Source organism: Chrysemys picta, chromosome 2 (assembly GCF_011386835.1).
Source record: "Chrysemys picta bellii isolate R12L10 chromosome 2, ASM1138683v2, whole genome shotgun sequence".
Lineage (NCBI taxonomy): Eukaryota > Metazoa > Chordata > Testudines > Emydidae > Chrysemys > Chrysemys picta.
Window position 1 is genome coordinate 17,923,240 of NC_088792.1, and position 15,408 is coordinate 17,938,647.

General features: G+C 43.4%; 1 protein-coding gene across 19 annotated transcripts in view; it reads right to left on the bottom strand.

The window, feature by feature from the left end:
- Positions 1-15,408, bottom strand: part of PRKAG2 (protein kinase AMP-activated non-catalytic subunit gamma 2) — a 403,066-nt gene that overhangs the window by 292,479 nt on the left and 95,179 nt on the right. For 15 of the 19 annotated variants that reach the window (XR_010599092.1, XR_010599093.1, XR_010599094.1 and 12 more), the window contains exon 2: positions 4,930-5,001. The exons of 1 other annotated variant lie outside the window; for it this stretch is intronic. Coding sequence is in view for 9 of the 18 variants with exons in the window: in XM_065586741.1 (XP_065442813.1) it covers positions 4,930-5,001 (72 nt within the window). In the remaining 9 variants the exon portion in view is untranslated. Of the gene's footprint in view, positions 1-3,149; positions 3,517-4,929; positions 5,002-15,408 lie in introns of those variants that run through there. 3 more of the 19 variants (XM_065586737.1, XM_065586740.1, XM_065586752.1) reach the window with 2 other exon arrangements.

Genomic DNA, 15,408 nt, shown 5'->3' on the forward strand with positions numbered 1-15,408 from the left:
TTCCCATGTTAATTGTCTGTTTCGGAAGATATATTTGTGAGCAAAAAGCTATGTGACAGTAATTTCAGTCAGCTTAGTCATATGAATTGCATTGTAATATTTCTGTAAAATTAGCAATAGCTTTAAAAAATGTTACTACTTTGAAGATGTTTACGTAGTATACTAAGTACAGTTTTTATTTATATTGTGGTAGTGCCTGCAGGATCAAAGCTCAAGCCCTTCGTGCTATACAAACAGATAACAAAAATGGTCTTTGCCCCAGGGGGCTTACAGCAGTGGTCCCCAAACTGTGGGGCACACCCCCCTAGGGAGCTCAGAAGAATTTCCAGTGGGGTCTGGGCCAGCCCCACAGGGCAGGGGGCCAGGGAGGGAGTGCCACCTAGCCCTGCTCTGCCCCCAGTTCTGCTCCGGCCCCTACTACTGGCCCTCGGCCCCCGCTCTCGGCCACCAGGCCCCACTCTTGGCTCCCGGCTGCGGCTCTGCTTCTGGCCCCAGCCGCGGCCCAGCCATGACTCCGCTCTCAGGCCAGGGGGGCATGGAAACATTCCATTACTGGTAAGTGGGGGCGCGACAGGAAAAGTTTGGGCACCACTGGCTTACAGTCTAACTAAAGGAAGTATTCTCATTATATAGATGGGGGGACGGAACTCATGCACATAGAGAAAGTGACTTTCTCAAGGACACACAAGGAGTCTGTGACAGAGCTGGGAAGTCCCAGTCAAGTTCCTTAACCATAAGATCATCCTTCTTTTCTGTAGAAAGGAAATGGTCAAGTCCATTACATAGTGCTACACTTAGAATTAATATAAATAGTTCTGTTCTGTCAAAACTATAGGACCTCCCATCAAGACCCACTTCTTCCATGAAGCCTAAATGAAAAGTCAGAGATAGCTGAGTGTTTATATTCATGTAAAAATGAATATATATGTATAACAATTGTGTAAATCTGATTGTATTTCTCTCCCTACACCCTCCATAGGTTGCTTGTCATCTTTGATTATAAACTCCTCAGGGCCTGGACTGTAGTTTTATACAGTAACTCCTCACTTAAACTCGTCCTGGTTAACGTTGTTTCTTGTTACGCTGCTGATCAATTAGAGAACATGCTCGTTTAAAGTTGCGCGATGCTCCCTGATAATGTTGTTTGGCATCTGCCTGCTTTGTCCACTGCTTGCAGAAAGAGCAGCCCGTTGGAGCTACCTGGTGGGGGCTTGGAAGCAGGGTGGGTCGGCAGCTCCCCTATCAGCTCTCCGCTCCCCTAAGTTCCCTGTGCAGCACCTGCTAGCTAGCAGGCTAGCAATTGCCGGGCAGTTCAGCTGTCCCTCCCCCACTGCCATGTGCTGCTCCTGCCCTCTGCCTTGGAGCTGCTCCCGGGAGCCTCCTGCTTGCTGTGCAAGGGGGGAGGAGGGGTGCTAATGTCAGGGTGTCCCCCTCACCCTGCTCCTGTACCTCATCTCCACAGAGCTGGAGGGGACACCACAGGGCTCAGGACAGAGGAAGGTTGTTATTAGGAGAAGGGAGATAAATTGTTCTTGTTAATCTCTGAGGATAGGACAAGGACAAGAAGCAATGGGCTTAAATTGCAGCAAAGGCGGTATAGGTTGGACATTAGGAAAAATTTCCTAACTGTCAGGGTAGTTAAGCACTGGAATAAATTGTCTAACTTGCTCTTAAAAATCTCCAAACACCCATGATCTAGGTGCAGGGGACTGGACTAGATGACCTCTCAAGGTCCCTTCCAGTCCCACAATTCTATGATTCTATATATCAGAGTATACTGCTGAGGCTTCAGTCCATGTTGTCTCTCAGTCTCCCCAGCTATTTCATATAGATGTTGAATACATCAGGACTGAGCTTTGTGGGACTCCATACATAAGATCTCTGGAGGTGGGGGGGAACTAATTGTCTTATCGATGCTCCTGAGTTGCATCAGAAAGGAGGACTTACATTATTTCAGGGAACTCCTGGATAGGCGTATTTGGAGATCAACAGTATGAAGTTCTCCATAAGGGTCTAACAGCATGAATACTGATGTACTTTCCCCTATCTATAGACGAGGGAGAACATTCACCTTATCAACAAGTGCTGCTTCGGTAGCAGGTCACACCAGAAGCTTACATGAGAAGGATTTCCAAGCAGTCAAACTGTAGTCCCTGTCCTGAGCAGTGAAGGAGAAAGCTGAGCTGAGATTAACTCCTTGTTCATACGGCACCAGACAGTGAGGAGAGGAAGGATGGTTATAGCTTATTATTAATTATTATTATTATTATTAAGTTTAAGCAATTACGGCACTGGAAGGGACTCAGGATATCTGCGTTCTATTCCTAGCTCTGCCACAGACTTCTTGTGTGATCTTGGACAAAGCATTTTCAGTCCTTCAGTTCACTATTTGTACAATAAGGATAATACTTCCCTGCCTGAAAGGGATGTTAGGATGATGCATTCATTAATGATTGTGAGTTGCTCAGATATTATAGTGATGAGCACTACAGGGAACACTTACAAATACATTTTCTAAAAGTGCCTTTGCACCCTTTCACAAAGAAGAACAGTCAAATTCAATGAAAAACTTTAAAAGCAGATGATAGTGAGATCTTGTGGATTACTCACCTTTAACTCACTCTACAACCTAGACTGCAAAGCGATTTAAGTATGAAAAGATAGACATCTCTGATTTACCGCAAGTCTCCAAAATGACTGGGACATGGGAAATGCAGACGCTATATATAAAGGAGTCACCTCTTTTTGCATGTGCAAGTCAGATGGATCAGACTGTGACTTCAACCTTGGACAAGGGAGAACCACTTTACCTGAAGTAAATACTAATTTGAATTGTTTGTTTGCTTATCTTCAGCAAAGGCTGATTTACATTTTTATTTAGAATTATATCACATACTACTGACTGATGCTAGGACTAATTCAGTTATGGGAGAGATCTGCTCATGAAGTGCATGGTAATGGGTAGGATGAGATGCATGTAATGGATTTTAACATATGGTTTATTTCCCATCGGAGACTGGGCATAGTCAGTTGATCTCATTCCATTATGGAGCACAGGTTGAACACAGCTTGAAGTCTAATATTAGGAAGCACTGAAGGTGCTAGATTTCAATCAAAAAATCATCCAGTTTATAAAAGCAATTTCATACCTCTTTGAGGCCCAATCCTACAGCTGTTCCAAGCATAGAATTTGAAGTCAATGGCAGTTCTGCAGGCTGAGTGACAGCAGAGCAGAGCTGGGCCCAAGTGTTTATAAAATATCTTTACTGGAGCTGCAGAAAGAAGACATGGCTGCTGGGAAACGTTGTTCCAGATCTTCTCAAGAAGGTCACTGACCAGAATGACATCACAAAACTGGTAGGAAAAATTCAGGCACCTCCAAAATGTCAAAGGAGGACTTCAAAGAGGCATCACCCAGCCTTGGGAACGAGTAAGACCACAAGAGAAAATCTGGTACATTTTTTTCAGGATTGACCCTCATATAGTTTTCCCATCATCAAGAGAAAATAGGAGACTCTAGATGGAGAAAGCAGTTTTTAGCCAGAAATTTCTGTCTTTCACCATCATAAAAATTCAGCGCAAAGATATCACACTATTCAATTTATGCTAATCCACCAAATATATCTCTCTTTCAGTGACTTTGTACATTTTTTCCCCATCTAGTGTCTACATGGGTTCCCTTCCATCCATCTCTCACTCCTGCATCACAGTCTTAGAAGTTCCAACACCGAAAAGAACAAGGCCAGTGACATTAGGATGCTGAACTGCTGATGGAATGGACCAGCTTCTAACATGATTATCCTTTACCCTGAGGTGCAAAATAATAGAGGAAAAAATTGCTGACAAAAGCCAATTTATTTAAGTGTCACTTCTGGATACATATTAATGTCACTAGGACAATCTTTGTCATTTCCACTGCCTTGAGCCACAAAATACAGACACTGTGATAGACTACAAGAGGTCTCATTTAACCATAGAGTTAATATTCTTTGCTTAAGTGTTATTGTGAATCAGAATAGGCCATTTTGCAGCTATAGGCTGAATTGGCACTTTTTCGGGGAGGTCTACTCTTCATTCTCCAGACTAGATAGCAGGGCCACACACACACACACACACCCCGGACCTACTGCCAGGACTTTGAGAGCCAGGAGACCCCATCACAACTGGTGCCACTCTAAAGGACGTGGAGCTGCTCTATAACAAGTTTTGAATACTATCTTTCTATGTATTTGTCTGACTGTTGGCAAGGGATGTTTGCCAAATTAATATGCTTGGTTTAGTTTAACAGGAGGCTTCTGAAAAAACAAGCAGGAAGGCAAGGGAGTGGATTCCGATAAGATACCTCCAGGGGGATAAAGGGAGAATGCCTGAGCTATTAAGTAGGAAGCTCCTACTTCCTTGGCTCCCGTTAAATTTTACAGCTTATTTTGCCAATACTGGGAATAAACAGATCAAAAAGACCATAACGAGTTAAAAGGACTCATTGGCCAGAGGTCAGGAAGCTATTCATAGGGAACAGACTGACACCCACAGATATCTGTTTGTTTACTGTACAACACCACACAGCAACGCCTCTCAGTGAATCACAGTAGCTAACCATATTCCTAGCGATAACTGTTGTAATTCAGTGAGCAGTGTTACTGCATTAAGTTAAATTTAATTTGCAGTGTTTATAGCAACAGTGCTGTAGTAGGGACTGGTTTTTTTTCTTCAAAGGAAGTATCACATTAGTACAACAGTGATGCAGAGCAACCCAGCAGTGGCTCCCTTTATCCCTGGTCTAATTCCATGGACACTGGGGACTTACAGCAAGGGATAATCTGGGCCCAAGACTCCCAGCCTCTGCAAACCTAAGTAAAATAAAACGCGTTTATACTACCACAAGCACTATGAAATTACAAGGAGGATGAAACCTTTGAAACATCCTACCTTTCGAGAAGCACTTTTGTCTGAGCTCTCCACATCTCCATCCAGGAATGGCATGGCAAATGAGCTAAGATCCTAAAGGGGAGAAAAGGAAAATTAATGCTTTACATTAATACCTTTCTCCTGCTTTGCTTTAGGTATTCCTATTGTTCTAGTCCACAGTTTTATTCCTGAAACATACACCGGCATACCACATACTACTTCACAAGTAAGCTTTAATAACTGCTGAAAAATAAGGGCCCTCTTCAGCACTCCCTGGCTCTGAAGTCAATGGGAGATTTGCTTGAATAAGGTGGAAGTGTGGAATGCTTTGCAGGCGCCTAGGCCTCATCCCCTGAGGCTAGGTCTACACTAGGGGGGGGAATCGACTTAAGATACGCAAATTCAGCTACGCGAATAGCGTAGCTGAATTCAACATATCCTTTTCGACTTACCCCGCTGTGAGGATGGTGGCAAATGGACTGCTGCGGGTCCCCCGTCGACAGCGCTTACTCCTCCTGACGAGGTGGGAGTACGCGCGTCGATTCAGGGATCGATTTATCCGTCTAGATGAGACACGATAAATCGATCTCCGAGAGATCGATTTCTACCCACAGATCCGGGCGGGTAGTGTAGACTAGCCCTGAGACTCAGAACCTAGGGCCTTATGCTAGGACTTTCAAAGGAGACTAATGGAGTTAGGTATCGAGATTCCACTGAAATTCATAGATGATATTTGGGATATACACACTTGTTCACCAACACAAATATCTTGCCTCTAGCAGTGACATCGTTATTATTTTTATGCACTATTTAAAGCAATTAACAAGAGAAAACATAGATAATCTGAAAATATGTAACATATGTCTAGGAGAGAGAAGATAGACACAGCGTGGAGTTGGGAAAATAACCTATGTACTTTCACAAATTAGAGAGGAGCACACGATTGATGAAGTGAAGTGGAACCATGAGACAAGTATGCACGGTCATCCTTAATTAATGAAAACAAACTGCAATTATATTCCACCCCCCGCTGCCTGTTCTATTTAGATCACTTTCCAGTCTCATCATTTAGACTAACACAGGTTTTTTTAAATTAATAATTAAATGTTTTCTGTAAGGCTCAAGTTTACCATCCATCTGATCAGAGAAGTGGGTAATGCACAACTCACACTATATACCTCTCAGTTATTCAACTTTGTGAACAGAAGTTCTGTAATGAGATACCTAACTGCAGTTTGAGCTTTGGATCCAGGGCTGAACAAATATTTTTCCTGATGTAGAAAACACACACCCCTCTGCCCTCTTGGGTGTCAGTTCAAATGCAGGCCAGTTTAGTAGTGGCTAAAAGTTATCAGCTAATGGCTGTTTGGTGGGTCTTCATCTGGTTCCTTATGTAGAAGTGTCTAAATCACAAGAGCCACCACCAAAATTGGCACCCTTTTTGGAAGTGCCATCAGAGAACCTCTATTCAATCCCTCTTTAACAGAAACACTTACATTTGTACCTCATCCAATAGCATAATCTTTTTTTTGCACAGTTCATAAAAACAACTTGTGATTGAACAGTTTTTCATTAAAAATTAACTTTGTTCTCTCTTTTTTGTTTTTGGAGGTGGTGTTTTTTGGGGGGAGAGGAGTTGTGTTTTTTTTTTTTTTTTTTTTTAACAATGAAAGTGTGTGGCAAAATGAGCAGATGGCAGAGCAAAAATTGGTCTCATCCCAGATTGCATAATCATCCTAAATGCAAAACATGATTTTTTAAGCACAAACTTCAGACACTCTTAAGGATTGTGCCTTTATAATATTCCAGTTATATAACTAACAACAAGTCTGGACATTTTGGCTTCAACCTCTCCATCTCAAAATTCTCCCCACCCCCATTTCTCTGGCTGGTTTAACAGTAGAACTGCCCGTTTTTCCTATAGGACAATTATTGTAGCCTAGTGGATAAAGTGCCTGCATTGCATTTAGAGGATTCTGCATTCAAACCCCAATTGGGGTTGCATTTACACATTCAATATTTGTGTAATGAAATGCAACCCCAACAGCGAATGTGCAAAGAAATGAAACCCCTTTAATATTATCTATTTGTTCAATGAGATACTGGTGTTTCAGTTCCAACTATTTAATAATTACCTGTACCATCCAAATCCAGGCTGAAGTGCAATGTCATGTATGCAGCAACTCTACACTAAATATTATTTCAAATTTTCATGGAACTTTGCTAGCATGTGGCCCTTAATATGAACTAAAGAATACACTTTGTAGCTCGTTGTACATTTATTCCATGTGCCGGGCTCCCACTCATGTCAGTGGGACACATTGTCCCCTCTGCTTCCATCGGAAAAGGGGACTCAAAACTAGTAAATCTGGGTGGACATACATAGCATAGGAAGAGGTCCCACATCATGCAATTGTCCATCCTGTACTTACCCAAGTCTGTGAAAGCTCCTTTCGGGGTGCAATGATTAAGGCTACGTTTTAGTCATGGATATTTTTAGTACAGTAACTCCTCGCTTAACATTGTAGGTATGATCTTGAAAAATGCTACTTTAAGTGAAACGATGTTAAGCGAATCCATTTTCCCCATAAGAATTAATGTAAATATGGGGGGTTAGGTTCCAGGGAAATTTTTTTCACCAGATAAAAGACTATATATATAGTCTTTATATATATATATATATATATATATACACACACACACACACACACACACACACACACACACACACACAGTATAAGTTTTAAACAATTTAATACTGTACACAGCAATGATGATTGTGAAGCTTGGTTGAGGTGGTGGAGTCAGAGGGTGGAAGAGGGTGAGATATTTCCCAGGGAATGCGTTACTGCTAAATGATGAGCTATCACTTGGCTGTACCCTCAACTGTTAACACATTGTTGTTAATGTAGCCTCACACCCTACAAAGTAGTACAAATGGAGGGAGGGGAGACAGCATGACAGAGAGAGACAGAGACACACAGTGTGTGTGAGAGACAGAGAGAGAGAGAGAGAGAGAGACAGACAGACAGACAGAGACGTGAATCGCCCCTTTAAGTACACTGACCCCACTCTAAGTACATTGCCTTTTTAAGTAGATTCGCAAGTTGGGACAGCAGCTGCTGCCAGCAACCTCCCTCCGTCCTGAGCCCTGTCGTGCCCCCCCCTCCCTATTCTGTGGAGATGGCCCAATGGCGTAAAGGAGCAGGGGGAAGGGGGACACCCTGTCATTAGCTCCCCCTTTCCTTCCCCTCTCCCCCCCGCCCCGCACAGCAAGCAGGAGGCTCCTGGGAGCAGCTCCAAGGCAGAGAGCAGGAGCAGCACATGGTAGTGCGGGAAGGGACAGCTGAACTGCCGGCAACTAGTAGCCTGCTGGGCGGCTGCTGCACAGGGAACTTAAGGGAGCTGATGAGGGGTCTGCCGGTCCACCCTGGTTCCAAGCGCCCACCAGGTAGCTCCAACAGGCTGCTCTTTCTGCAAGCAGTGGACAAAGCAGGCGGCTGCCAAACAATGTTATAAGGGAGCATTGCGCAACTTTAAACGAGCATGTTCCCTAATAGATAGTAACAACAAAACAACGTTAACCGGGAGGACTTTAAATGAGGAGTTACTGTAAAAGTCATGGATCGGTCACGGGCAGTAAACAAAAATTCACAGCCCGTGACCTGTCCAAGACTTTTACTAAAAATACCTGTGACTAAAACTTGGGCGGGGGGGGGGAGGGGCAGGGGCACCGCAGGTGCTGGGGAAGGTGGCCCAGGACCCCCACTGGTGCTGGGGGAGGGGGTTGGCAGGGGCTCCCTACTCGGCTCCCCCCAAACTGCTGCTGCTGCTGCAGAAGTCACAGAAACCGTGACTTCCCTGACAGACTCACAGCCTTAGCAATGAGCCATGGGCATAGGAGACTGTGGGGTTTCTGGAGGCAGAGCTGGGGGTTGAAACTAAAAACCAGGCCATAGGCCTGGTAAGTTTGCCACCTAAAAACTGTGGCACCTGTATTAATGGCCACTTTTGGAAATCTGAGGCCTAAATGACTTGCCCAGACACCCAGGAAGCCTGTGGCAGAGCGGAGACTGGAACGCAGATCTTCTGAACTCCAGTCCTTTGCCTTAAGCTTAGGCTACAAATCTTAAAATTGCAAAAGGGACGGTACAGCCCTATCTGCAAGAGCAGAATTTCAGTTACCAAATCTAAACAATTACAGCCTCAAAACTTTACAAATAGCAACAAAATTCTCTTGCACTCTTATGCAATAGCGTCCAGTGCCAACCTCTGCATTCACCAAAAAGATCCATCACCCTTGTGGTAGCCAAGAGAAAGTTTTTTGGTTTTTGTTTGTTTTGTTTTGTTTTAACAGAAGCAGGAAAAGTCGCAGTGTTCTCCAAAGGGGAATTTCACACCATCTTAAACAGCAACCATCTTTTCATTGCCATCCCTGCAGCCACCAAATTGTGTCCACACACTTCCCACGGCATACAGACTCTCCCCCAACCATGCTGAATGTGCAGTTAATGGTGAACATGACAATCAAAACCACTGGGCTTGCCAAGAACAAAACACTGAGGACATGTCTACACTGGCAAGTTTCTGTGCCACAAGTTATACCACTTTTATTAAAACTCTGGAATTAAACCGCTGTCCACACTGTGCTCTTTATGACACCGGAGTGCATCCACATTAGCAACGTCACATGATGCAGGTTTCCCAATCCCATTGTTCCATGGGCATCCTGCTATATTGCCAGCTGCTTTTCAACTGAAGTGTGTGTGTCAGGAAGTGTGAGCGAGTGTATGGGGGGGGGGGAGAGTGTGTGTGTTTTGGGGGACAGAGAGTGTGTCAGCATGCTGTCTTCTAAGTTCAGACAGCATCAGGAAGCAACCAGTCCTGAGGCAGGGGGAAGGGGAAACCCTGACATCAGCCCCCGCCTCCCTCCCTGGGCTCTCTGCACAGCAAACACACACACACACACACACACACACACACGTGTCTCTGTGTTCAACAGCACCAGCATTCCACATTAATGGTTTGTTTTGTGTCCCGGAGCAGATCAGCACAGCACACAACGTCTGTCATAAACAGTGCTTTGAAAGGGGAGGGGCGCATGTCTCCAGGGCAGCCAAGTTCAAAACAATGAGCAGAGCGGTCACTTGAGGCATTATGGGACAGCTCCAGAGGCCAATTACAGCGCAGAAAGCAATCAAGTGTCTACACTGGCAATAGAGCGCTGGAGCCGCTGCACGAACAGCCTTACAAATCTTGACGAGGTGGTTCTTTTGCCGCGCTGCAACTGAGGAGTTTCTGCGCACTAAGTGGCTCGGCAATGTGTACACGTCTGCAGTTTGAGCGCAAAAAGCTGCTTTACTGCACAGAAACTTGCCACTGTAGACAAGCCCTGAATGGGAGAGGAAAATACATTCTTATTTCAATTAGCAAACAAAAACGACATTTAGTGACAGATAAGGCTGCATGAGGACACACTCCATCCACTTCAAACCTAAGAAGTATGAAAAAGTGCATTCCTTTCCACCTTCACATTGCCCACATGCTGTTGATAACACACTCCACCACTCAAAAAGACTTTCAATTTTATCTCTAACAGATACCCAAAAGCAATACATACAGTACTTCTATTTCAAACTAGCAATCTCACATAAAACCTTAACCTATTTCTCATATAGAATCACAGAATTGTAGGACTGGAAGGGACCTCAATATATCATTAGTTCAGTCCCTTCACTTAAGACAGGACTACATAATAACTAGACCATTCCCAACAGGTGTTTGTCTAATCTGTTCTTAAAACCTCCAATGATGGAGATTCCACAACCTCCCTAGGCAATTTGTTCCAGTGCTTAACTACCCTGACAGGAAAATTTTCCTAATGTCCAACCTAAACCTCCTATGCTGCAATTTAAGCCCATTGCTTCTTGTCTTAACGAGAGGTTAACAAGAACAAATTTTCACCCTCCTCCTTGTAGCGACCTTTTATGTATTTGAAAACTGTTCTCATGTGCTCTCTCTGTCTTCTCCAGACTAAACAAACCCAATTTTTTTCAATCTTTCCTCATAGTCATGTTTTCTAGACCTTTAATCATTTTTGTTGCTCTCCTCTGGACTTTCTCCAGTTTGTCAACATCTTTCCTGAAATGTGGCTCCCAGAACTGGACACAATACTCCAGCTGAGGCTTTAACAGGGCGGAGTAGAGTGGAAGAATGACTTCTTGTCTTCCTTACAACACTCCTGCTAATACATCCCAGAATGATGTTTGCTTCTTTTGCAGTAATATTCCATTGTTGACTCACATTTAGCTTGTGATCCACTATAACCTCCAGATCCCTTTCCACGGTACATTTCCCATTTTGTATGTGTACAACTGATTGTTCCTTCCTAAGTGGAGTACTTTGCATTTGCCTTAATTAATGTCCTTCTATTTACTTCAGACCATTTCTCCAGAGCATTTTGAATTTTAACCCTATCCTCCAAAGCACTTGCAATCCCGCCCAGCTTGGTATGCTCTGCAAACTTTGTGAGTGTACTCTCTATGCCATCATTTATATGCTTTTTTATATAAATTATATCAAAATTAGATCTGCATACTTGACCATCACACATTCCATTAACATGAAAAGTCATTCTGCCTTAACACTGTTGTAGTCACTGTTAACATAATTCAATTTTTATGGTGAATTTTGTATTACGGCAAAAGGCACTCTGGAGGTAGAAAGTAGGAAAATTTATCTGAACTTTACCTCTAGACAAAAGGAAAATTTCAGGTAAGTCTGAAGATCCACTACAATGGGTCTTACTCCTGCTTGCAGCTTCCTGGAGGCAGAAATGACACCTGTCAATCATGGAAGGCTGGGAGTTGCTAGCCTTTGCCATCTACAGATTCCAAAGCTGCTTTGAAGAGCTCATTCCTTTAAACATCAATTCACTTGTTAATAGAAAAAGAATTTCCTATAAACACTTCCTACAACAAAGCAACTTCAAATTTCACCCCAACTACCAGGGAAGTTATATATAAAATCATGCCCATGAAAAACATGGAGGAGTGTGACAGTTTAACACTCCCTCAGAACTATAATCCTTATGCCAGACGGGTTGGATATAAGGATTTTCCCACCAGAAGCAAGAAAATGTTTGGGTAAGTTCAGATAAATTTTCTTATTTTTCTTTGCAGGAAAGTCCATGGATCCATTACACTGGGATGTCCAATAGCAGTTTCTCACCAGGGAGGGAAATATGGGATGAATGAGGAGATATATATTATTTAATAAAAAAGAATCATCAATCAATTACTGAGTGAGCATAATATGCAAAAGCCTTCCTCCAACAGCAGGGACTGATGAAAATTGCAAATTTAACCTTTATCCAGTAACGAGAAAAAAGTGACATTAATTGTGTCATGGGGAAGTTTGTACCCCAAATGCACTCAGATACCAAGAACAATTTTTAAATGTTTTAGGACCAAAAAAATTATTTAAAATCCAGTGTCATGAAAAAAGTTACATTATCTGTTTTGAGAGAGACTTTTGTTCCCAAAATGCATTCTGAAACTAAGAACAATTCTTTAATGTTTTAGGTGAAAAAAATTAATTCAACTAGCAAATTGAAAGAACTAGCAGTATTTTAATTTAGTGTGAGCGATTTTCACACATCAGCATCAACGTGGAGTGAATAAAATGGTTATCGCATACAAATTCACTGCTTTCTCTACACTGCTTGTGGCCTCTTTTGGTCAGCTGTGTCCAAATGTAGCAGTGTCCACTGCCAAGTTTCCTACATGCTTCGGAGGTATCTATTTTTTGATGGTAGCCAAGGGACAAGACTACTGTTTTGATGGGCATGGTGAGATGACAGGTAAGCAAGGATTCTTCTTGTTATATGTACATCTACGAGGCACTCTCCCAGACTGACAAGGAACAAGTGCGCTCTTTGTCTTGGTTGAGTGTTGTGCCAAGCGGGATTGTTGCTGACCCAAATGACAAAACTTGCAATTCCAGCAACATCAAGCATGTTGAAGCAAAGAACCACTATTTATTTTGCACCTTCCAGGAGCATATTCTTGTTAGATGGTCCATGTTATCAACACCACTTTTAGTATCATTGTAGTAGAGAGTTATGTAGGGTTTCTTTTTATCTCATTCTACAACCTTGTCATGATGCATGATCGATAAAATTATTACTTACTTGCCCTCCTTTGGAATATAAGAGAAATCAGGGTGATTGGCCCAGCAAACCCAAACACTGATGACAATTTTTCTCTGCTGAGATGTGAGTGCATCTCACTGGGTATATCTGGCTTGTTTCATTGGATTGTTCCAACATAGGTCAAATTTTCATTAAGCAGGTCTTCAGCAAGCTGAGGACCGGTGAAGAAATGATCCCCAACCACATTTCTTCCAATCTTATGCCAGTGCTGAACAGAAGCTCCTCATTGTCTGAAGACGAACTTGAAAAATCAACGGAAACACAGTCTTCCTTCTCCGAACAACTCTCAATACGATCTGGCACAAAGTCATTATCATCCAATACGTTGTCATCACACGATGACTCGCTTTCAGAGTTACGAATCATTTTTATAAGGTCAGAAGCAGAATATTGTGCCTGATTGTTTGCCATCTCCAACTGCGCAACACAGAAAATCCCCTCAAGAGTCTCCTGAGTCTGTAGTGTTTGGAGCACAAGACCTAGACAGAAAATCCTCTCAAGCATGGGAGTCGGGTATTGTAGATACAGGAAGGCGTTGCCTTCACAAACAGCCTGACGTCCCCCCGCCCATGCTCTTCCCTGGGGCAGTCAGGCTGGGGGCTGCGGTGTGCCCCCAGGGCCACGCCACACCACCTGTCCTCCCAGTGCTGGGGCCAGGGCCACTCCGCCTGCCCCGCACTGGGGCCGAGGCCACTCCAGCCATGCCGCCTGCCCGGGGATGGAGGTGCACAGTGGGGGGGGAGGGGGCCTGGGGGCACTGGTCAAGGGCCAGCGGCCACAGTGGGAGCTGGGTTCCAGTGGGCGCGGAACGGGCAGGGCATGGGACGGAAAGGGCAGGGCTGGGGGGCTAGCGTCCCCAAGCCAGGGGTTCACCTACCACCCATGCTCTCAAGAGTGTTAGGTGAAGAGAGCAAGCATCAGTCCATTCTGTGTTGAGGATACCGATCAAGCCTGGATTTTAAGGGAACAATGTCCCTGGAGTACCTTCTACCTTAAGGTTACTGGATACAACAACCATGGTCTTTGCAATGCATTATGAATAAGCATATGCTAACTATTACAAGACAAGCTACTTTTGTCAACCTGTCTGCAATAGCTCATGAGCATGAGTGCCAAACTCAGGGCAGACTGTCAAGAAGCAGGGCACAAACCACAAATTGGTTGTGGATAGTTCTCTGAAAACATCCACTCAGTGAACAAAGAGAACAATTGATTGCCATCCTCTTTATAACAGCCCTTATCATATATGAAGATTATCAGGTCCCCCTTCAGTGTTCTTTTCTCCAAACTAAACATACTCAATTTTTTTAAACTTTCCTCATAGGTCAGGTTCTCTCCTCCAGATTTTCTTCAATTTGTCCATATCTGTATTAAAGTGTAGCACCCAAAATGGGACACACTACTCCATCTGAGGCCTCACCAGTGGTGAGTAAAGCAGAACAATTGCCTCTTGTGTCTTACATACAACACTCCTATTAATACACCCTAGAATGATATCAGCCTTTTTCACAACTGCATCAAATTGTTGGCTCATATTCAATTTTGGGTCCACTGTCACCCACAGATCCTCTTCAGCAGTCTACTGCCAGCTAGCTACTCCACATTTTGCAGCTGTCCATTTGATTTTTGCTTCCTACGGTTAGTACTTTGCCCTTGTCTTTACTGAATTTCATCTTGTTGCGTTCACACAAATTCTCCAGTTTATCAAGGTCCTTTTTAATTCTAATCCTGCCTTCCAAAGTGTTTGCAACCTCTCCCAGCTTGGTGTCATCCACAAATTGTACAAGTATACTCTCAAGTCCATTATCCAAGTCATTATTAATAATACCGAACACTATCGGACTGAGGACACAGGATTCCACTAGATATGTCCTCCTAGTGTGCCAGTGAATCATTGATAATTATAACTAACCACATTATAGTAATTTCATCTCATAGACTTTAAGGTCAGAAGGGACCATTATGATCATCTAGGCCACATTTCCCTAGTTTGCGTATGACAATGCCCTGTGGCACTGTCTCAAAGCTTTACTAAAATCAAGATAAATCGCAGCTACTGCTTCCCCCCATCCACTAGGTCGGTAACCTTGTCAAAGAAGGAAATTTGGGTTTATGTGGCATGATTTGCTCTTGACAATCCATGTTGACTATTAGTTATCTTATTATCCTGTGGAGGCTTACAAACTGATTGTTTAATGATTTGTTCTAGTACCTTTCCAGGTATCTAAGTCAGGCTGACTGGTGTGTAATTCTACGGGTCCTCTTTGTTACCCTTTTAAAATACAGGA